The sequence below is a fragment of the Bos taurus genome, chromosome 15 (genome assembly GCF_002263795.3).
Source record: "Bos taurus isolate L1 Dominette 01449 registration number 42190680 breed Hereford chromosome 15, ARS-UCD2.0, whole genome shotgun sequence".
Taxonomy (NCBI): Eukaryota; Metazoa; Chordata; class Mammalia; order Artiodactyla; family Bovidae; genus Bos; species Bos taurus.
In genome coordinates, this window is record NC_037342.1 from 33,495,654 (window position 1) to 33,519,733 (window position 24,080).

At 40.1% G+C, this 24,080-nt stretch overlaps 1 protein-coding gene across 4 annotated transcripts in view; it reads left to right on the forward strand.

Moving 5' to 3' along the window:
* Window positions 1-7,028: 7,028 nt before the first annotated feature.
* The window catches only part of JHY (junctional cadherin complex regulator), an 82,082-nt gene continuing 65,030 nt past the window's right edge, over window positions 7,029-24,080 (forward strand). Inside the window, exons 1-2 of one of the 4 annotated variants that reach the window (XM_059874968.1) lie at window positions 7,029-7,173; window positions 9,690-10,108. In XM_059874968.1, the coding sequence (XP_059730951.1) occupies window positions 9,702-10,108 (407 nt within the window). In that variant the 5' untranslated portion in view covers window positions 7,029-7,173; window positions 9,690-9,701. 4 annotated transcript variants of the gene reach the window in all.

A 24,080-nucleotide genomic window follows, 5' to 3' on the forward strand; every position in this document is an offset into this window, starting at 1 on the left:
CTGGCATATTGAGTGCAGCACTTTCAAAGCATCATCTTTCAGGACCTGGAACAGCTCAACTGGGATTCCATCACCTCCACTAGCTTTGTTCGTAATGATGATTTCTAAGGCCCACTTGACTTCACATTCCAGGATGTCTGGCTCTAGGTCAGTGATCACACCATCATGATTATCTGGATCGTGAAGATCTTTTTTGTACAGTTCTTCTGTGTATTCTTGCCACCTCTTCTTAATATCTTCTGCTTCTGTTAGGTCCATACCATTTCTGTCCTTTATCAAGCCCATCTTTGCATGAAATGTTCCCTTGGTATCTCTGATTTTCTTGAAGAGATCTCTAGTTTTTCCCATTCTGTTGTTTTCCTCTATTTCTTTCCGTTGATCATTGAGGGAGGCTTTCTTATCTCTCCTTGCTATTCTTTGGAACTCTGCATTCAGATGCTTATATCTTTCCTTTTCTCCTTTGCCTTTCACTTCTCTTCTTTTCAAAGCTATTTGTAAGGCCTCCTCAGACAGCCATTTGCTTTTTTACATTTCTTTTCCATGGGGATGGTCTTGATCCCTGTCTCCTGTACAATGTTACGAACCTCCATCCATAGTTCATCAGGCACTCTATCTATCAGATCTAGGCCCTTAAATCTATTTCTCACTTCCACTGTATAATCATAAGGGATTTGATTTAGGTCATACCTGAATGGTCTAGTGGTTTTCCTTACTTTCTTCAATTTAAGTCTGAATTTGGTAATAAGGAGTTCATCATCTGAGCCACAATCAGTTCCTGGTCTTGTTTTTGCTGACTGTATAGAGCTTCTCCATCTTTGGCTGCAAAGAATATAATCAATCTGGTTTCGGTGTTGACCATCTAGTGATGTCCATGTATAGAGTCTTCTCTTGTGTTGTTGGAAGAGGGTGTTTGCTATGACCAGTGCGTTCTCTTGGCAAAACTCTATTAGTCTTTGCCCTGCTTCATTCCATATTCAAAGGCCAAATTTGCCTGTTACTCCAGGTGTGTCTTGACTTCCTACTTTTGCATTCCAGTCCCCTATAATGAAAAAGACATCTTTTTTGGGTGTTAGTTCTAAAAGCTCTTGTAGGTCTTCTAGAACCATTCAACTTCAGCTTCTTCAGCCTTACTGGTTGGGGCATAGGCTTGGATTACTGTGATATTGAATGGTTTGCCTTGGAAATGAACAGAGATCATTCTGTCATTTTTGAGATTGCATCCAAGTACTTCATTTCAGACTCTTTTGTTGACCATGATGGCTGCTCCATTTCTCCTAAGGGATTCCTGCCCACAGTAGTAGATATAATGGTCATCTGAGTTAAGTTCACCCATTCCAGTCCCATTTTAGTTCGCTGATTCCTAGGATGTTGACATTCACTCTTGCCATCTCCTGTTTGACCACTTCCAATTTGCCTTGATTCATGGACCTAACATTCCAGGTCCCATTACTTCATGGGAAATAGATGGGGAAACAGTGGAAACAGTGTCAGACTTTATTTTTTTTGAGCTCCAAAATCACTGCAGATGGTGACTGCAGCCATGAAATTAAAAGACGCTTACTCCTTGGAAGGAAATTTATGGCCAACCTAGATAGCATATTCAAAAGCAGAGACATTACTTTGCCAACAAAGGTCTGTCTAGTCAAGGCTATGGTTTTTCCAGTGGTCATGTATGGATATGAGAGTTGGACTGTGAAGAAAGCTGAGCGCTGAAAAATTGATGCTTTTGAATGGTGGTGTTGGAGAAGACTCTTGAGAGTCCCTTGGACTGCAAGGAGATCCAACCAGTCCATTCTAAAGGAGATCAGTCCTTGGTGTTCATTGGAAGGACTGATGCTAAAGCTGAAACTCCAGTATGTTGGCCACCTCATGCAAAGAGTTGACTCACTGGAAAAGACCCTGATGCTGGGAGGGATTGGGGGCAGGAGGAGAAGGGGACGACAGAGGATGAGATGGCTGGATGGCATCACCGACTCGATGGACATGAGTTTGAGTAAACTCCGGGAGATGATGATGGACAGGGAGGCCTGGCGTGCTGCGATTCATGGGGTCACAAAGAGTCGGACATGACTGAGCGACTGAACTGAACTGAATGGAAGAGATGCAAGTTTGACCCTTGGGTCAGGAAGATCCCCTGGAGGAGGAAATAGCAACCCACTCCAGTATTCTTGCCTGGCAAATCCCATGGACAGAGGAGCCTGGCGGGCTACAGCTACACAACTTAGCAACTAAATCACCACCGATATCAACTCTATAATATGCTGGACAGGACTATCCTTGTGGTCCAGTGGTTAAGAATACATACCACTGCAGGGGACACAGGTTCAATCCCTGGTCTGGGAAGATCCCACATGCTGTGAGGCAACTAAACCCCTGCACTACAACTGCTGAGCCCGTGCTCTAGAGCCTGTGCTCATGAACAAGAGAAGCCACCACATCAAAACCAAGAGTAGTGCCCACCGACTGCAACCAGAGAAAGCTTGCACACAACAACAAAGACCCAGCACGACCAAAAATAAAACTAAAAGTTTTAAATGCTGGACAGAATAACACCAATGCTTTCAGCAACCTTGCTTTCATTTCTTCAAGTAACATTGAGGTCCTATTGTATACTCATTCCCTGCTGTCAAAAACATTTTGTTTTTAATCTAACTCTAATATAAAGCTGGATGGCATCACTGACTCAATGGACGTGAGTCTGAGTGAGCTCCGGGAGTTGGTGATGGACAGGGAGGCCTGGCGTGCTGTGATTCATGGGGTCGCAAAGAGTCGGACACGACTGAGCAACTGAACTGAACTGAATATAAAGCAGAATAAAAAGCAGCAAAATTGAGTACTCAAGATATTTTCCAACACTCTGTGTTTGCTATCATTAATGACACCACTGTAGAAGACTTTTCGCATCTTTGAAGATAGTTAATCAAATCTCTTTTTCGTTTAACACTATTTTAATATGAATACAATCCCCAATCCTTCTTTACTCTTCTTCAAAAATTTTTAATAGTGAAACATTCTACATACACATAAATGTACAGCTTAATAAATTGCTATAAAATGAATATCTATGTAGCTAGCATTAAGTAAGGAAATATAATCTCAAATTGGCAAAATGGTTGTCTGAGGAGATCTTATAAATAGCTGAGAAAAGAGGAGAAGCAAAAGGTAAAGGAGAAAAGGAAAGATATGCCCATCTGAATGCAGAGTTCTGAAGAACAGCAAGGAGAGGTAAGAAAACCTTTTTAAGTGAACAATGCAAAGAAATAGAGAAACCATACTTAATATTTTATAATAACCTATAATGGAAAATAATCTAAAAGAGAATATAAATATCTAGATATATGGAGATGTATAGATGTATACAAATGTATATGATATATATATAACTGAATCACTTTGCTGTACACTTGAAAGTAACACAATATTGTAAATCAACTAAACTTCAAAATAATTCATTAAAAAAAATGCCCCTGTGGAGGGGTTCTCTAGTGGTCCAATAGTTAAGAATCCACCTTGCAATGCAAGGAACACAGGTTCGATCCCTGGGCTGAGAAGATCCCACGTGCTGCAGAACAACTAGGCCCATGTGCCATAACTACTGAGCTGGCAGCACTCTAGAGCCTGAGAGCCGAGACTTCTAAAGCCTGTGCGTCTAGAGCCTGTGCTCCACCAAGAGATGCCTGCACACCAACAGAGTAGCCCCCACTCGCAGCAACTAGAGAATGCCCGTGTACAGCAACGAAGACCCACCACAGCCAAAAAGTAAATAAACAAATCTTTTTTAAATGCTACTGTTAAAAAATATATATATTTCCAAATCAGTCAGAGGCCTCTTTGTCAGCTCCATTTTTATTTATCTCAATAAAATACAAGAAAGTGGGAGGAAGGAAAAAAGGAGTACATCAAGGCTGTATATTGTCACCCTGTTCATTTAACTTATATGCAGAGTACATCATGAGAAACGCTGGACTGGAAGAAACACAAGCTGGAATCAAGATTGCCGGGAGAAATCTCAATAACCTCAAATATGCAGATGAGTGAAGAGGAACTAAAAAGCCTCTTGATGAAAGTGAAAGTGGAGAGTGAAAAAGTTGGCTTAAAGCTCAACATTCAGAAAACGAAGATCATGGCATCCGGTCCCATCACTTCATGGCAAATAGATGGGGAAACAGTGGAAACAGTGTCAGACTTTATTTTTTTGAGCTCCAGAATCACTGCAGATGGTGATTGCAGCCATGAAATTAAAAGACGCTTACTCCTTGGAAGGAAAGTTATGACCAACCTAGATAGCATGTTCAAAACCAGAGACATTACTTTGCCAACAAAGATTCATCTAGTCAAGGCTATGGTTTTTCCTGTGGTCATGTATGGATGTGAGAGTTGGAATGTGAGGAAAGCTGAGCACCGAAGAATTGATGCTTTTGAACTGTGGTGTTGGAGAAGACTCTTGAGAGTCCCTTGGACTGCAAGGAGATCCAACCAGTCCATTCTGAAGGAGATCAGCCCTGGGATTTCTTTGGAAGGAATGATGCTAAAGCTGAAACTCCAGTACTTTGGCCACCTCATGAGAAGAGTTGACTCATTGGAAAGACTCCGATGCTGGGAGGGATTGGGGGCAGGAGGAGAAGGGGACGACAGAGGATGAGATGGCTGGATGGCATCACTGACTCGATGGACGTGAGTCTGAGTGAACTCTGGGAGTTGGTAATGGACAGGGAAGCCTGGCGTGCTGCGTTTCACGGGGTCGCAAAGAGTTGGACACGACTGAGCGACTGATCTGATCTGATCTAATCTGAATGCAATTTGACGAGCAAATAATAAATCACTGTTGAACTAAAAGTCAAAGGTGACAGGAAATAGATATTTTTTAAAATAATAATAGCATCAACCACAAGCATATGAAACAAAATTAGGATGTAGCTTTTATCTTGTCAACCATACATTCCTAAGTCATAATCAAATCAAACAAATCAAGCAGTGTTGTAGGGTTCAATTATTTTACCATAATAAAGGTTATATTTCCCTTGTCAAAAAATCTAACTCTAATAAAAAGCAGAATAAAAATAGCAAAATTGAGTACTAATGATGTTTTCCAATTCTCTGTGTTTCCTATCATTAATGAGGCAACTGGTATTGAAGAACTGAAGAATTTTTGTATCTTTGAAGACAGTTATCCAAATCTATTTGTGGTTTTAATTCTGTGTTAATATGAATATAATTCCCACCACTTCCTTTCTTTACTCATCTTTGAAGATTTTTTAAATAGTGAAATATTCTATACACACATAAGTGTATAGCTTAATGAATTGTTCTAAAATGAATATCTACATAACCAGCATTAAAAGTCAGAAAATACAATCTCAAAGGCACTCTATCCCCAAATCCCCACACTGCCCTGCCCACCAGAACTGACCACAATCCTAAATTTATGAGATTCACTTTTTTTATATAGTTTTCTCCACTAAGTATCCCTGGAGAAGGAAATGGCAATCCACTCCAGTATTCTTGTCTGGAAAATTCCATGAATGGAGGAGCCTGGTGGGCTACAGTCCATGGGGTCACAAAGAGTTGGACACTTTCTTTTTCCACTAAGTATGTATCCATAACCATAATGCAGTTCAATTTTGCCTTTTAAAACTATTTATGTGCAAAATCATACAATGTATTGGGGTGTTTTTTTAACTCAATATTGTATTTTAATATGCCTCTGTTTTATTGCATGCAGATGTATTTCATTAATTTTTGCTATTGTATAGTATGTCAGTATATGAAATCAGTTCAGTCGCTCAGTCATATCCAACTCTTTGTGACCCCATGGACTGCAGCACACCAGGCCTTCCTGTCCATCACCAACTCCCGGAGTTTACTCAAATTCATGTCCATTGAGTCGGTGATGCCATCCAACCATCTCATCCTCTGTTGTTCCCTTCTCCTCCCGCCTTCAATCTTTCCCAGAATCAGGGTCTTTTCAAATGAGTCAGTTCTTCACATCAGGTGGCCAAAGTATTGGAGTTTCAGCTTCAATATCAGTCCTTCCAATGAATATTCAAGACTGATTTCCTTTAGGATGGACTGCTTGGATCTCCTTGCTATCCAAGGGACTCTCAAGAATCTTCATTAACACCACCGTTCAAAAGCATCAATTCTTTGGTGTTCAGCTTTCTTCACAATTCAACTCTCACATCATACATGACTCCTGGAAAAACCACAGCTTTGACTAGACAGACCTTTTTTTGGCAAAGTAATGTCTCTGCTTTTTAATATGCTGTCTAGGTTGGTCATAACTTTTCTTCCAAGGAGCAAGTATCTTTTAATTTCATGGCTGCAGTCACCATCTGCAGTGATTTGGGAAATACTACAATTAAATTAACTATTCTATTGTTGATGGATATTTCAATTATTTCCAGTTTGGGTACACATAAGCATACGCAGGTGGGAGGTAAACACCTAAAATGTGAAATTGCTGAATCACAGGGTACACATCCGAGCTAATGTGTAGCCATTTTCCAAAGTATCTACACGAACTCACACTCCCGTCTGCAGTATATGCGGGATCTTTGCCAAATCATCCTCCCCAACCCTGGACGCTGTCAAGTATTAAAATGTTTGCCCACATGGTGAGTGTGGCCGGTATCCACAGTGGCTTTACTTTATCCTCTTCTGATTATTAACCTTTTCCATCCACAACATATAATTATTGGCCACTGGATTTCTTCTGTGAAATTTCTGTCCAAGTCATCTGCCCATTTTTAAATTGGATTCTTTGCTTTCTTAATTTGTAGGAGTTCTTTACATACTCCCTTCCCACTCGGTGGCCTGTCTTTCCTTGCTTTTCAACTTTGGAAAAGCCAGTATGGACTGCGAGCGGCTTCATTGGGAGTTTCCGGGATCCTGGGAGCTGTGCCCTAGACGCGGTCATCACAACCCGTCCCACCCTCTCCACCTGGACCGACTAGATCCGGCACTGTGTAACGGGGGATGCCGGGATGGATAGCACAGGCCCCGCCCTCTCGCTGAGGCTCCGCCCACAGCCGGGCGGCCAGAGTCGCGCGCGGGGCTGGCTCTGTTGGCCCCGGTCTCCAGGGCAGCACTGGGAGACGCAGGGCGGGACCGGGAGGCGCCAGCACTGAGGATGCGGGGCCTCCAGGGTCGCGGCAGCCAGGAACGCCCGGCAAGGTGACAGGCGGTTGCCTCCCAAACAGGGTGTGCAGTGCGCCCCCGAGCAGGGATTGGGGGTGGACGGTGGGACCGGGGATGGGGATAGGAGAAAACCTCTCAAGGAAAGTGATCCAGGTGGGGAGAAAAGGGAGCCCACAAGGCGGGAGCACTTGGGACCCAGACAGGAAGGACAGACGGTGGCCGAGCAGGGACGGAGCCCAGGGGCCGGTGGTCGGGATCTAGGAAGACTTTGGCGCCCAGACTCCCAGAACAGCCCTAACCTGGGTTGATCAGGCCGGTCCGGGCCATCAGACCCACCGGATAACCCATCACTTCCTGGGCCTTAAAACGCCGCTGGCTGCCGAGTCTTGTCCATCAGAGAATAGGTGGAGGGAGGAACTAAATGCCACGCCCCCTTGGGCAGCTTAGGACTTGTTCCAAAACAGGGTAACTTTTCCTCTGCACTCGTCTTGGTGGATGAACCCTTGAAGGAGGGCTACATTTCACCTACAGAAGGAAGTGTGTTCCTCCCAATACTAATGTAATGGGCTGGGCCCAAGGATCTTGACGGGACCCCTTGGGAACGAGGGGTTTCTTGGTGCCTCTAGTCTTGTTTACTTAGGAGATATGTCAGCCGGTCTTTGTCTGAAATTTCAGTGAAAAACTTTGTCCAGTAGGGAGCCACATTCACTGCATTTAGAAGTCCCACTTTCTAATTTATTTCAGCCATCAGCTTTTCCTTTTTTAATCCCATGCTTTTATAAAATCACACCTCCACAGATGACCCAACTTGGATGGTATCTGGCTTTGCTCTCTTCATTATCTCCCAAACATCAACAACAAAAATCGTATCTTTTCCTATGAACATTTTTAATTAACTCCAAGAAACCCTAGTCTATGTCATTTAAGAAACTAAGAGAAATTGAAGGGACTGAATTATTTCATGAAGCAACAGTTCCAAATTGAAATACAATGATTATTTCAAGCTTTTTAAGATCCCAAGTACAGTGACTTGAACTCTTAAAGATGTATTATTACAAACTGTTTTGGTTAAAATGTGTTAGTATTTGAGGGATTTGCTGCTTTCTAAAAATATCCTAAAAGCAAAGGTTGATCCATTTATCAAAATTAAAACAATATGGTAGAATGGAATATATATTTTTTAAATAAGGCAATTAATACTAACAGTTTGACAAATAATATGTTAGTCTACCAAGAGGGGGGAACTTTAAGTTAAAAAGAAAACCATAGATATTTAAATATCATATGTATTTCAATATGAATGTTACCTTTGGTCTCTTTTGTTTGTTACGGTGCTTTCCTCCAAGGAATTACTGATGTTCCATAGAAGCGTTAGCAACAAGGTCAACTAGGACTAAAAAGAAGGTCGTATTATTTAATTAAAGAAAGGATTTGCCAAAAGAACAGGAGTAGACCATTAAAAGAAATTTTACAGTAATCTCTGATCAGAAAGGTTGTTTCTGTTATCTGACCTACAGGGGGAAAAAAATGGCATAAAGGCAGTGAGATAGAAGACAGAGCAAACAGAAATGCCAGCTAGAGATGAAAGGAAGCACAATCCAAAAACATCATTTCCTTTCAATCGTATCTGAACTCAAAGCACCCTTTCCGTAAACCATCTCATGGGTCTTTATGACAGCCCTCTGAGACAGGGAGGGCTCACTTGGAATCATACTCTTAAGCGAGTTAGAAGGGACCCCAGCTGTATTCAGGCCAATCTTCCACCCAGCCAACATTCCCCAGGACAGCATCCCTTTCAGGTCCATGTAGATACCCAGCCTCTGCTATGAATCACTGAATGGCAGAATTCACAAGGCCATCAAATCTTGTGTTGAACAGTTTTGATCATTATCATGGGGTTTTTATTAATACTGAACTGAAGTTGATCTCCATGTTACATCCACCTAAATTACGTATTCCTACCTGGTAGCAACCTGGACATCAAAAAGTCTTTCAAATGAAAAGTCAGCCAGTATAGGTCTAGGAACAAACTAGCTTCCATCATCTTTTCAGTTCCAACTGTGGAAACCATACTGTCTCCCCCTCCTTTATTTTCCAAAAGGCAGACCCTGAACCTGTTTTACTCTGTCTGTAAATACTACTGAACACGGCATATATATATATATATATATATATATATATATATATATATATATATCAGTGCCCTGGGTATTGGAAATAAGGCATTGAAGTACTATCCGTAATTACCCATTTGGCTTTGTCCAATCTTATCTGTAACAGGCTCTTGGAAGCTAGAGAAAGGATTCCAGTCACTTGATTTCCTCAAAAAAGCTGCATTTGATTATTCAGACTGTTTATGAGCTCTGCAGCAGAAGTGTTCCTGTAGATGGAAAAACACAATAGTTTTTCTGATAGACCTTTCTCATACTTACAAAAGGGTGCATACAAAAGCCTGCAGATAATATAATGAGGTTCTGTTACTTAATTTTTTGATTAATATTGGAATTAGAGATTTTAATTGTCACAGAATAACATAAATATAATTTTTTTAGGCAAATGCTTTTATGAACCACAACTTTAAATATCCAGCCAGCTGCTGCCATCCACAAGAGAGAATCCCTGTTCATTTTTGTATTTTTCTCAAGATGAGTCATAGTAAATTCATTCCCACGGTGTCTATTCAATCTCCTGTTCATCACACCAACTTAAAGGTCCAGTCCACAGAGCCATCTTTTAAGAAAGAAGACTTACATTTGATTTCAAAAGACTCTTTGGAATCTGACTCAGAAAGCCCCACTCAAAAGATCAAGTCCCAGTCTGACCTTGAAGACCAAATTCAGGACAACGACATGGAGCCTGACAGCCTAGAGGAGGAGAACTTGAGTGAGACGGAAGAGGAAGCAAGCAGAAAAGCAGCTCAGAGGGCCAAGAAGGAAAACCTCCACACCCAAGATGCTGCTGCAATTAACAGGTAAGAAATTGGCTTGTGTAAGAAACAGTGGGTTCTGAGATGCATAATTATTGGTACTGTCCCAAGTGAAAGTAAGGACAGGCTCTTGTTTTGGGATTTTTTTTTTATAGTGGATACAATTGATTTACAATGTTGTATTACTTTCAGGTATGCAAAGTGATTCAGTTATAGGTATACATATATCTAATTCTTTTTTCATTCTTGTCCCATTCTTTTCTTTTTTCAGTATTACCGAATATTGAGTAGAACTCCCTATACTATACAGTAGGTCCCTGTTTATTATCTGTTTTATTTATAGTAGTGTGTACATGTTAATTGCAAACTCTTCGTTTATCCCTCCCCCTGAACAACCTTTCCCCTTTGGCAACCAGAAGTTCATTTTCTAAGTCTATGAGTCTGTTTCTGAACAGGCTCTTGTAACGAGCTCCTTTGTAATGTGTGTGAGACAGATCTCCAAGAAGTTAAGGACAGCTTAGAGCCAAGATTTTTGATGAGAATAGTTATTAACGATAAGGACATTTGTATTTCTTATGCTCCTTACTTCCTGTCCATATTCCAAGGTGCTGCGACCTCACCTTGGAGAAATCCCAGAAAGCCTAATCTAGAAAAGTGCCATGATCATGGACTCAGATGTTCTTGAGTGGGTCGAGGCAATGGTGTTTAGTGTATAATTTGAAATAAGTCCCTTTTAGTCTTCTGCAGCTCATGTTTTCTCTCCTGTGAAATGAGCCAGCCTGCTTCTCTCACAAGACTGCCATCACGTCAGTGAAGTACATTGTTGGGGGGAACTTGAGACCTCTACCTGATCCAGGAGAGGTCTACCTTCCTGGGCTTATATAATCCCAGAGATTTAATTTCTTTAATCATTAGTATTTAGGGTGTATTCACTTTATGCTAGAAGCTACCAAAACATCTAAGAAGATATAAATGAGTGCAATATTATTCAGTTTTAATGAAAATATAAGTGACACACTACAGTATTGAAGTTCAAAGCCATTGATTAGAAAGGGATCTTGAGATGGTGGTGAGTTACAAAGCATCTGAAGCAGACCAAGTGGTTTCAGATTCTGCCACCGACTAGTTGTGTGACCTTGGCCAAGCCCATTTAAACTCTCTGTGCCTCAGCTCCTCATCAGTAAAAATGGGATAATAATAGTAGTTATCTCACAGTTTATTGTAAGGCTAAAATCAGTGTGTGTGTGCGTTTCATATATATATATATATAGTGCTTCAAACAGTGACTCTTAATAAGTTATGTATGTGTTAGATTAAAAAAAAAAAAAAAAAACACTCTTCTACCATGTTTCCCCTCCCCCCCCATAAAACCAAAGCTGAAGGGTTGAGGAGGAGCAATGATATAAAGTCAGAAGTAGGGCTTAATTTTGTTAGCCAAGTAATAAGAGTGCATGGGATTGTAGAAAATAATGCCTTACCTTATTCTCTTAAGTTTAAGGAAATAATTTTTATAAATGTGCAGTATAAACTGCTTTTATTTTTTTGAGTTGGAATATAGCTGCTTTACCATGTTGTATTAGTTTCTGCTGTACAACAAAGTGAATCAGCTATGTATACATATATCCCCTCCCTCCTGGACCCTCTTTGTGTTAGATGTTTTTTAACTTAGAGCTAAAGTAAATTGAGGAAAGTTTATTGGAAGGCTTAGAACTTGGGCAGGCAGGGTTTTGGAAACTAGGCAAGATTTTGGGAAAAAAGAACAGAATTAACATGAGTGTGTGTGGCCCATTGAGCCCCATTTGATGACAGAGGATGTTTTTTGAATGTAGGGAAATTAGAGGAGGAGCCTGCTTACAAGGGCCTTTGTGGTTACCACCAGCCCATGCCACAGATATGACATTGAACACAGAACTCAAATGATGTTTCCCAAGAGTACACTCCTGGCACAGGCTTTCATGGGAGCCAGAATGAGAGCCCAGCCCTACGTCTTTCCCCCCTTTCTTCTTTCCTTCTTTCTCTGTCACTGAAGATACCAAGTTGAATCAAGCTCGTCTGCTTCTTAGGGGCTGTTGGAATAGAGTAAGTCCCGTATATACGAACCTTCAAGTCATGAACTTTCAAAGATATGAACATATTATAAACTCTAACAATACAGTGCTATAAAGGCAATTTTGTTAGTTGGGTACTGAGGGTAGCTTTGTTAGACTTACAAATATATTGGACTTAACTGATCTTAACTGACTTAACCATCTTGGAATGGAACTCATTTGTATATAGGAGACTTACTGACAAGTGATAAATGCTATAACTGAGGTGCAGCCACAGAGTTAGGGGGTAAAAGAGGCTTCAGTTCAGTTCAGTTGCTCAGTCATGTCCGACTCTTTGCGACCCCATGAATCCAGCACACCAGGCCTCCCTGTCCATCACCAACTCCCAGAGTTCACTCAGACTCACGTCCATTGAGTCAGTGATTCCATCCAGCCATCTCATCCTCTGTCGTCCCCTTCTCCTCCTGTCCCCAACCCCTCCCAGCATCAGAGTCTTTTCCAATGAGTCAACTCTTCGCATGAGGTGGCCAAAGTACTGGAGTTTCAGCTTTAGCATCTTTACTTCCAAAGAAATCCCAGGGCTGATCTCCTTCAGAATGGACTGGTTGGATCTCCTTGCGGTCCAAGGGACTCTCAAGAGTGTTCTCCAACACCAGAGTTACCTGTGGCGGATTCATTTTGATATTTGGCAAAACTAATACAATTATGTAAAGTTTAAAAATAAAATAACATTAGAAAAAGAAAAAAAAAAAAAAAAAGAGGCTTAGGAAGGCTTTAACCAGCTCTCCGCTCCTGACTGAACGGGGTTGGATATACCCAGAGGAAAAAACACAGGTTCTTGGGGAGGACAATAAGATGAAGCAGTATTCAAGGAAGATTATTCTGCAAGCTGGTGCATTATGAATTAGACGGTAAAAACACAGTAAAGAAACCACCAGATGGTAGTAATTATAATGACAACAGTAATAGTAACATCATCTCTTTTGAAAGGCCATTATAACTTCACTCAATTCTTCATTGCAATCCCACAAGAAAGTGCTGCTATTCCCATTTTACAGGTCAGGAAAATGAAGCTGACAGAGATAAAGTCACCTAACATCAGAGTGCTTTGTTACTGATGTTGAGGGTTTCTTTTTTTTTTTTTTTAATACTTTGTTTATTTATTTACTTTGGCCATGCTGTGCAGCCTGCAGGATCTTAGTTCCCCAACCGGGGATCGAACCTGGGCCACAGCAGTGAAAGCGCCAAGTCCTAACCACTGGAACACCAGGGAATTCCCTGAGGTTTTTAATTAAGAAAAAATTCTAACCCATAGAAAAGTACAGAGAAAAATACCATCTCACCCTTACTGCCATATTTCAGATATATTTTTTAAAACAAAATGTTGAAGATAGTTTCCTTGTTCCTCTTCTCACACCCGTCTTCCTCCTCAGAGATAACCAACGCATACTTTTCTTCCGACCTTGCCGCGCAGCCCGTGGGATCTCAGTTTCCTGATCAGGGACAAGACCCTCATGGTGGAAGCGTGGAGTCTTAACCACTGGACCACCAGGGAAGTTCCAACCAATACATACTCTTATATGAGTATATTTCCTTCATAGCAATTTTTAATTCATTTCCTTCACAGCTAATGAGTGGAGACATACGTATATAAAGAATTGCTAGGACTTGGTGACAATTTAGAACTGGGGTTGGAAAGAACAAGAGAAGGCAAAGATTACTTTAAGGTTCTGACAACAAAAGCATTGTCAGAATACTTGTCCTGAGCCCAATCCCTGTGCCAGACACTTGACATATATCATCTTATTTAATCCTTTTGGCAGCCCCAACAGGTGGACACTATCATGATCCCATCTTAGAGACTGCAAATAAGGCTTACAGAAGCTGGTTACTTATTTCACCAGGGGCGTGGTAGAGCAGCAAACTCCTGCAGTCTGACTCTATGCTTTAAACCATGTTTCTATTGTAGCGCTAATCTAAGAGAGTCATAGTTTCCTAGGAAATAAATGGTAGTTTTATTTATAGAAACAGGGCATCAGAAAGGATAGGTATTCTTGTCTGTACTTTTACGAGGAAGAAACCAAGGCAGGGATCCATTATGTGACCTCATTTCCCCTATGTTGAGTTTTTCCTCTTAGAACAGTTTTCAGAGACCTGACTTTAACCTTGCTTTTTACCCAAGGACAATGTAAATACTATTCAATGTATTTTTTAAATTTATTTCTTTATTGAAGGATAATTGCTTTACCAGAATTTTGTTGTTTTCTGTCAAACCTCAACATGAATCAGCCACAGGTATACATACATCCTCTCCCTTTTGAACCTCCCTCCCAACTCCCTCCCCCTCCCACCCCTCTAGGTGGATAGAGCCCGTTTGAGTTTCCTGAGTCATACAGCAAATTCCCATTGGCTATCTATTTTACATATGGTAATGTTATTCTTTCCATACATCTCACCCTCTCCTCCCCTCTCCCCATGTCCATAAGTCTATTCTCTAAGTCTTTTCTCCATTGCTGCCCTATAAATAAATTCCTTGGTACCATTTTTCTAGATTATGTATATATGCATTAGAATACAATATTTATCTTTCTGACTCACTTCACTCTGTATAATAGGTTCTAGGTTCATCCACCTTATCAGAACTGACTCAAATGCATTCCTTTTTATGGCCGAGTAATATTCCATTGTGTATATGTACCACAACTTCTTTATCCACTTATCTGTCGATGGACATCTAGGTTGCTTCCAGGTTGCTTCCATGTTCTAGCTACAGTAAATGGTTCTGCAATGAACAATGGGATACATGTGTCTGTTTCAATTTTGGTTTCCTCAGGGTATATGCCTAGAAGTGGGATTGCTGGGTCATATGGTGGTTTTATTCCTAGTTTTTTAAGGAATCTCCATACCGTCTTCCACAGTGGCTGTATCAATTTACATTCCCTCCAACAGTGCAAGAGCATTCCCTTTTCTCCAAACTCTCTCCACCATTTATTGTTTGTAGACTTTTTGATGATGGCCATTCAGACTGGTGTGAGGTGGTATCTCATTGTAGTTTTGATTTGCATTTCTCTAATAATGAGCGATATTGAGCATCTTTTCATGTGTTTGTTAGCCATCTGTATGTCTTCTTTGGAGAAATGTCTGTTTAGGTCTTTTCCCCCACTTTTTGATCAGGTTGTTTTTCTGGCATTGAGTTGTATGAGCTGCTTGTATATTTTGGAAATTAACCCTTTGTCAGTTGTTTCATTTGCTATTATTTTCTCCCATTCTGAGGGTTGTCTTTTCACCTTGCTTATAGTTTCCTTTGCTGTGCAAAAGCTTTTAAATTTAATCAGATCCCACTTGTTTACTTTTGTTTTTATTTCCATTACTCTAGGAGGTGGGTCATAGAGGATCTTGCTTAGATTTATGTCATCAAATGTTCTGCTTATGTTTTCTTCTAAGAGTTTTATAGTTTATGGTCTTACATTTAGATCTTTAATCCATTTTGAGTTCATCTTTGGGTATGGTGTTAGGAAGTGTTCTAATTTCATTCTTTTACATATAGCTGTCTAGTTTTCCCAGAACCATTTATTGAAGAGGCTATCTGTGCCCCATTGTATATTCTTGCCTCCTTTGTCAAAAATAAGGTACCCATAGGTGCAAGGGTTTATTTCTGGGCTTTCTGTCTTGTTCCATTGGTCTATATTTCTGTTTTTGCACCAGAACCATACTGTCTTGATGACTGTAGCTTTGTAGTATAATCTGAAGTCAGGAAGGTTGATTCCTCCAGCTCAATGCTTCTTTCTCAAGACTGCTTTGGCTATTTGGGGTCTTTTGTGTTTCCATAAACTGTGAAATATTTTGTTCTAGTTCTGTGAAAAATGTCATTGGTAATTTGATAAGGATTGCACTGAATCTGTAGATTGGATTTGGTAGTATACTCGTTTTCACAATATTGATTCTTCCTACCCAGGAACATGGAATATCTCTCCATCTGTTTATGTCATCTTTGATTTTTTTCATCAGTGTCTTATAATTTTCTGTATACAGTCCTTTTGTCTCCTTAGGTAAGTCTATTCCTAGATATTTAATTCTTTCTGTTGCAATGGTGAATAGGATTGATTCCTTAATTTCTCTGATTTTTCATTGTTAGTAAATAGAAATGCAAGTGATTTCTGTGTATTGATTTTGTATCCTGCAACTTTGCTAAATTCACTGATTAGCTCTAGTAATTTTCTGATAACTATCTTTAGGGTTTTCTATGTACAGTATCATGTCACCTGCAAACAGTGAGAGCTTTACTTCTATTCCGATCTGGATTCCTTTTACTTTTCTTCTCTGACTGCTGTAGCTAGGACTTCCAGAACTATGTTGAAAAACATCAGTGAAAGTGGACACCCTTGTCTTGTTCCTGATCTTAGGGGGAATGTGTTCAATTTTCACCATTGAGAATAATGTTTGCTGAAGGTTTATCATATATGGCCTTTGCTATTTTGAGGTAGTTCCTTCTATGCCCATTTTTTGAAGAGTTTTAATCATAAACGGGTGCTGAATTTTGTCAAAGGCTTTTTCTGCATCTATTGAGACGATCATATGGTTTTTCTTTCAATTTGTTAATATGGTTGATTTGCATATATTGAAGAATCCTTACATTCCTGGAATAAATCCAACTTATTCATGGTGTATGAGCTTTTTGATGTGTTGCTGAATTCTGTTTGCTAAAATTTTTGTTGAGGAGTTTTGCATTTATGTTCATCAGTGATATTGGCCTGTTCAGTTCAGTTGCTCAGTCGTGTCCGACTCTTTGCGACCCCGTGAATCGCAGCACGCCAGGCCTCCCTGTCCATCACCAACTCCTGGAGTTCACTCAGACTCACGTCCATTGAGTCAGTGATGCCATACAGCCATTTCATCCTCTGACGTCCCCTTCTCCTCCTGCCCCCAATGCCTCCCAGCATCAGAGTCTTTTCCAATGAGTCAACTCTTCGCATGAGGTGGCCAAAGTACTGGAGTTTCAGCTTCAGCATCATTCCCTCCAAAGAAATCCCAGGGCTGATCTCCTTCAGAATGGACTGGCTGGATCTCCTTGCAGTCCAAGGGACTCTCAAGAGTCTTCTCCAACACCACAGTTCAAAAGCATCAATTCTTCGGCACTCAGCCTTCTTCACAGTCCAACTCTCACATCCAGACATGACCACAGGAAAAACCATAGCCTTGACTAGACGGACCTTTGCTGGCAAAGTAATGTCTCTGCTTTTGAATACGCTATCTAGGTTGGTCATAACTTTCCTTCCAAGGAGTAAGTGTCTTTTAATTTCATGGCTGCAGTCACCATCTGCAGTGATTTTGGAGCCCAAAAAAATAAAGTCTGACACTGTTTCCACTGTTTCCCCATCTATTTCCCATGAAGTGATGGGACCAGATGCCACGATCTTCATTTTCTGAATGTTGAGCTTTAAGCCAACTTTTTCACTCTCCTCTTTCACTTTCATCAAGAGGCTTTGGAGTTCCTCTTCACTTTCTGCCATAAGGGTGGTGTCATCTGCATATCTGAGGTTATTGATATTTCTCCTGGCAATCTTGATTCCAGCTTGTGCTTCTTCCAGCCCAGCGTTTCTCATGATGTACTCTGCATAGAAGTTAAATAAGCAGGGTGACAATATACAGCCTTGATGTACTCCTTTTTCTATTTGGAACCAGTCTGTTGTTCCATGTCCAGTTCTAACTGTTGCTTCCTGACCTGCATACAGATTTTTCTTTTTTTATGTTGTCTTTGTCTGTTTTTGTTATCAGGGTGATGGTGGCCTCGTAGAATGAGTTTGGAAGTATTCCTTCCTCTGCAATTTTTTGAAAGAGTTCTAGAAGGATAGGCATTAGCTCTTCTCTAAATGTTTGATAGAATTCTCCTGTGAAGCCATCTGGTCCTGGGCTTTTGTTTTTTGGAAGATTTTTGATCACAGCTTCAATTTCAGCCCTTATAACTAGGTTGTTCATAATTTCTATTTCTTCCTGGTTCAGTCTTGGAAGATTGAACTTTTCTAAGAATCCGTTCATTTCTTCCAGGTTATCCATTTTATTGCCATAGAGTCATTCATAATAGTCTCTTATAATCCTGTGTATTTCTTCACTGTCTATTGTAACCTCTCCTTTTTCATTTCTAATCTTGTTGATTTGATTCTTTTCTCTTTTTTTCTTGATGACTCTGGTTAAATAAAGGCTTGTCAATTTTGTTTATCTTCTCAAAGAACCAGCTTTTAGTTTTATCAATCTTTCCTATTGTTTCTTTCATTTCTTTTTCATCTATTTCTGCTCAGATCTTTATGATTTCTTTCCTTCTACTAATTTTGGGGTTTTTTTGTCCTTCTTTTTTCAGTTGTTTTGGGTGTAAAGTTAGGTTGTCTATTCAATGTTTTTCCTGTTTCTTGAGGTAGGATTGTATTGCTATAAACTTCCCTCTTAGAACTGCTTTTGCTGCATCCCGTTGGTTTTGAGTTGTCGTGTTTTCATTGTCATTTGTTCCTAGAAATTTTCTGATTTCCCTTTTGATTTCTTCAGTAACCTGTTGGTTATTTGGGAACATGTTGTTTAATCTCCATGTCTTTGTGTTTCTTACAGTTTTTTTCTTGTAATTGATATATAGTCTCATACCATTGTGGTTGGAGAAGATCCTTGATATGATTTCAATTTTCTTAAATTTACTGAAGTCTGATTTGTGACCCAAGATTTGGTCTATCATGGAGAATGTTCCATGTACACTTGAGAAGAAGATGTATTCTTCTGCATTTGGATGGAATGTCCTGAAGATATCCTTCTCATCTAATATATCATTTAAGACTTGTGTTTCCTTATTAATTTTCTGTTTGATGATCTGTCCATTGGTGTGAGTGGGGTGTTAAAGTCTCCTACTGTTATTGTGTTACTGTCAATTTCTCCTTTTATGTCTGTTAGTGTTTATCTTATGTATTGAGGTGCTCTTATGTTGGGTGCATAGATATTTACAATTGTTATGTCTTCCTCTTGGATTGATCCCTTGATCATTATTTAGTGTCCTTCCTTATCTCTTGTAATATTCTTTAAGGTCTATTTTGTCTGATATGAGAATTGCTACTCCAGCTTTCTTTTCCTCACCATTTTCATGGAATATATTTTTCCAACCTCTCACTTTCAGCCTATATGTGTCTTTAGGTCTGAAGTGGGTTTCTTGTAGACAGCATATATATGGGTCTTATTTTTGTATCCATTCAGCCAGTATGTGTCTTTTGGTTGAAGCATTTAACCCATTTACATTTAAAGTAATTATTGATATATATGTTCCTATTGCCATTTTCTTAATTGTTTGGGGTTGATTTTGTAGATCTTTTTTCTTCTCTTTTATTTCTTAACTATATAAGTCCTTTTAACATTGTTGTAAAGCTGGTTTGGTGGTACTAAATTCTCTTAACTTTTGCTTGTCTGAAAACCTTTTTATTTCTCCATCAATTTTGAATGAGATCCTTGCTGGGTACAGTAATCTTGATTGTAGATTTTTCCCTTTCAGTACTTTAAGTATATCCTGCCATTCCCTTATGGCCTGAAGAGCTGAAAGACCAGCTGTTAAGCGTATGGGGTTTCCCTTGTATGGGGTTTTCCCTTGCTGCTTTTAATATTCTTTCTTTGTGTTTAGTCTTTATTAGTTTAATTAGTATGTGTCTTGGTGTTTCTTCTTGGGTTTATCCTGTATGGGACTCTTTGTGCCTCTTAGACTTGATTGACTATTTCCTTTTCCATGTTGGGGAAATTTTCAACTATAATCTCTTCAAAAACTTTCTCATACTCTTTTTTTCCTGGGACCCCTATAATTTGAATGCTGGTGCATTTGATATTGTCCCAGAGGTCTCTGAGACTGTCCTCAGTGCTTTTCATTCTTTTTACTTTATTCTGCTCTTCAGAAGTTATTTCTACCATTTTATCTTCCAGCTCACTGATTCATTCTTCTGCTTCAGATATTCTGCTAGTGATTCCTTCCAGAGTATTTTTGATTTCAGTAATTGTGTTGTTTGTCTCTGTATGTTTATTCTTTAATTCTTCTAGGTCCTTGTTAATTGATTCTTGCATTTTCTCCATTTTGTTTTCAAGGTTTTTGACCATCTTTACTATCATTATTCTGAATTCTTTTTCAGGTAGTTTGCCTATTCCCTCTTCATTTATTTGGACTTCTGTATTTCCAGTTTGTTTCTTCATTTGTGTAGTATTTCTCTACCTTTTCGTTATTTTTTTTTTAACTTATTGTGTTTGAGGTCTCCTTTTCCCAGGGTTCAAGGTTGAATTCTTTCTTCCTTTTGATTTCTGCCCTCCTAAGGTTGCTCCAGTGGTTTGTGCAAGCTTCATATAGGGTGAGATTTGTGCTGTTTTTGTTTGTTTGTTTGTTTTTCCTCTGATGGGCAAGGCTGAGTGAGGTGGTAATCCTGTCTGCTGACTGAGTAGGTATTTTTGTTTTGTTTGTTGTTTAGATGAGGCGCCCTGCACAGGGTGCTACTGGTGGTTGGGTGATGCCGGGTCTTGTATTCAAGCGGTTTCCTTTGTGTGAGTTCTCATAGCATAGGAACCTGGAATGTCAGGTCCATGAATCAAGGCAAATTGGAAGTGGTCAAACAAGAAATGGCAAGAGTGAACATCGACATTCTAGGAATCAGCAACCTAAAATGGACTGGAATGGGTGAATTTAACTCAGATGACCATTATATCTACGACTGCGGGCAGGAATCCCTTAGGAGAAATGGAGCAGCCATCATGGTCAACAAAAGAGTCCAAAATGAAGTACTTGGATGCAATCTCAAAAACAAAAGAATGATCTCTGTTTGTTTCCAAGGCAAACCATTCAATATCACAGTAATCCAAGTCTATGCCCCAACCAGTAAGGCTGAAGAAGCTGAAGTTGAACGGTTCTATGAAGATATACAAGACCTTTTAGAACTAACACCCAAAAAAGATGTCCTTTTCATTATAGGGGACTAGAATGCAAAAATAGGAAGTCAAGAAATACCTGAAGTAACAGGAAAATTTGGCCTTGGAATATGGAATGAAGCAGGGCAAAGACTAATAGAGTTTTGCCAAGAAAATGTACTGGTCATAACAAACACCCTCTTCCAACAACACAAGAGAAGACTCTACACATGGACACCACCAGATGGTCAACACTGAAATCAGATTGATTATATTCTTTGCAGCCAAAGATGGAGAAGCTCTACACAGTCAACAAAAACAAGACCGGGTGCTGACTGTGGCTCAGATCATGAACTCCTTATTGCCAAATTCAGACTGAAATTGAAGAAAGTAGGGAAAACCACTAGACCATTCAGGTATGACCTAAATCAAATCCCTTATGATTATACAGTGGAAGTGAGAAATAGATTTAAGGGACTAGATCTGATAGATAAGAGTGCCTGATGAACTATGGATGGAGGTTTGTACATTGTACAGGAGATAGGGATCAAGACCATCCCCATGGAAAAGAAATGCAAAAAAGCAAAATGGCTGTCTGAGGAGGCATTACAAATAACTGTGAAAAGAAGAGAAGCAAAAAGCAAAGGAGAAAAGGAAAGATATAAACATCTGAATGCAGGGTTCCAAAGAATAGCAAGGAGAGATAAGAAAGCCTTCCTCAGCGATCAATGCAAAGAAACAGAGGAAAACAATAGAATGGGAAAGACTAGAGACCTCTTCAAGAAAATTAGAGATACCAAGGGAACACTTCATGCAAAGATGGGCTCTGTAAAGGACAGAAATGGTATGGACCTAACAGAAGCAGAAGATATTAAGAAGAGGTGGCAAGAATACACAGAAGAACTGTACAAAAAGATCTTCATGACCAAGATAATCACGATGGCGTGATCACTGATCTAGAGCCAGACATCCTGGAATGTGAAGTCAAGTGGGCCTTAGAAAGCATCACTACGAACAAAGCTAGTGGAGGTGATGGAATTCCAGGTGAGCTATTTCAAATCCTGAAAGATGATGCTGTGAAGTGCTGCACTCAATATGCCAGCGAATTTGGAAAACTCAGCTGTGGCCACAGGACTAGAAAAGGTCAGTTTTCATTCCAATCCCAAAGAAAGGCAATGCCAAAGAATGCTCAAACTACTGCACAATTGCACTCATCTCACACGCTAGTAAAGTAACGCTCAAAATTCTTCAAGCCAGATTCAGCAATACATGAACCGTGAACTTCCAGATGTTCAAGCTGGTTTTAGAAAAGACAGAGGAACCAGAGATCAAATTGCCAACATCCGCTGAATCATGGAAAAAGCAAGAGAGTCCAGAAAAACACCTATTTCTGCTTTATTGTCTATGCCAAAGCCTTTGACTGTGTGGATCACAATAAACTGTGGAAAATTCTGAAAGAGATGGGAATACCAGACCACCTGACCTGTCTCTTAAGAAACCTATATGCAGGTCAGGAAGCAACAGTTAGAACTGGACATGGAACAACAGACTGCTTCCAAATAGAAAAAGGAGTACGTCAAGGCTGTATACTGTCACCCTGCTTATTTAACTTCTATGCAGAGTACATCATGAGAAATGCTGGGCTGGAAGAAACACAAGCTGGAATCAAGATTGCCGGGAGAAATATCAATGACCTCAGATATGCAGATGACACCACCCTTATGGCAGAAAGTGAAGAGGAACTCAAAAGCCTCTTGATGAAAGTGAAAGAGGAGAGTGAAAAAGTTGGCTTAAAGCTCAACATTCAGAAAATGAAGATCGTGGCATCTGGTCCCATCACTTCATGGGAAATAGATGGGGAAACAGTGGAAACAGTGTCAGACTTTATTTTTTTGGGCTCCAAAATCACTGCAGATGGTGACTGCAGCCTTGAAATTAAAGGGCACTTACTCCTTGGAAGGAAAGTTATGACCAACCTAGATAGCATATTGAAAAGGAGAGATATTACTTCGCCAGCAAAGGTCCGTCTAGTCAAGGCTATGGTTTTTCCAGTGGTCATGTCTGGATGTGAGAGTTGGACTGTGAAGAAAGCTGAGCGCCGAAGAATTGATGCTTTTGAACTGTGGTGTTGGAGAAGACTCTTGAGAGTCCCTTGGACTGCAAGGAGATCCAGCCAGTCCATTCTGAAGGAGATCAGCCCTGGGATTTCTTTGGAGAGAATGATGCTGAAGCTGAAACTCCAGTACTTTGGCCACCTCATGCGAAGAGTTGACTCATTGGAAAAGACTCTGATGCTGGAAGGGATTGGGGGCAGGAGGAGAAGGGGACGTCAGAGGATGAAATGGTTGGATGGAATCACCGACTTAATGGACGTGAGTCTGGGTGAACTCCAGGAGTTGGTGATGGAGAGGGAGGCCTGGCGTGCTGCGATTCATGGTGTCACAAAAAGTCGGACACGACTGAGTGACTGAACTGACTGAGGGTTAGTTCTCTGGTAGTCTAGAGTCTTGGAGTCAGTATTCCCACTGTAAAGGCTCAGAGCTTGATCTCCTGTGTCACAAAGTAATTTAGTGGAAGAGATGAAATGGGCACCCAGCTCTAAATTTTCAATCCAGTGATCGATTTCACTACATAGGATCCCCTTAGAAGAGCCATTGGTTCTCTATTTTTTCAGAGCACTGGAGGAAGAGACAGTCACCACTAAAGAGTAAGAAGAAAAGTAACAATTTCACAAATCCATAGTAGCCGGAAGAATGTGACACTTTTATACGCCAAGGGAGCCCCAAAAATATCAATGTATTTTTAAATAAAGAATAATATAAAGTCAAAAGCATGGTTAGGGCCTTGGTCTTCTGATTCACAGATCCTAAAATGATGGTATTTTCCTTAGACTGATTTGTCTTGGAAACATTAATGAAAGACTATAATCCCCAGGATTAGAGTGGGTTATGGCCCTGGTAGTTGTTTGGCTGTACAATGCTTCATACATTGACTGGAGAACCAGTTCTCCACTACAAAGGAAAACACAACCAAAGCATTTAGTCAAGTAGTACCTCAAGAATATC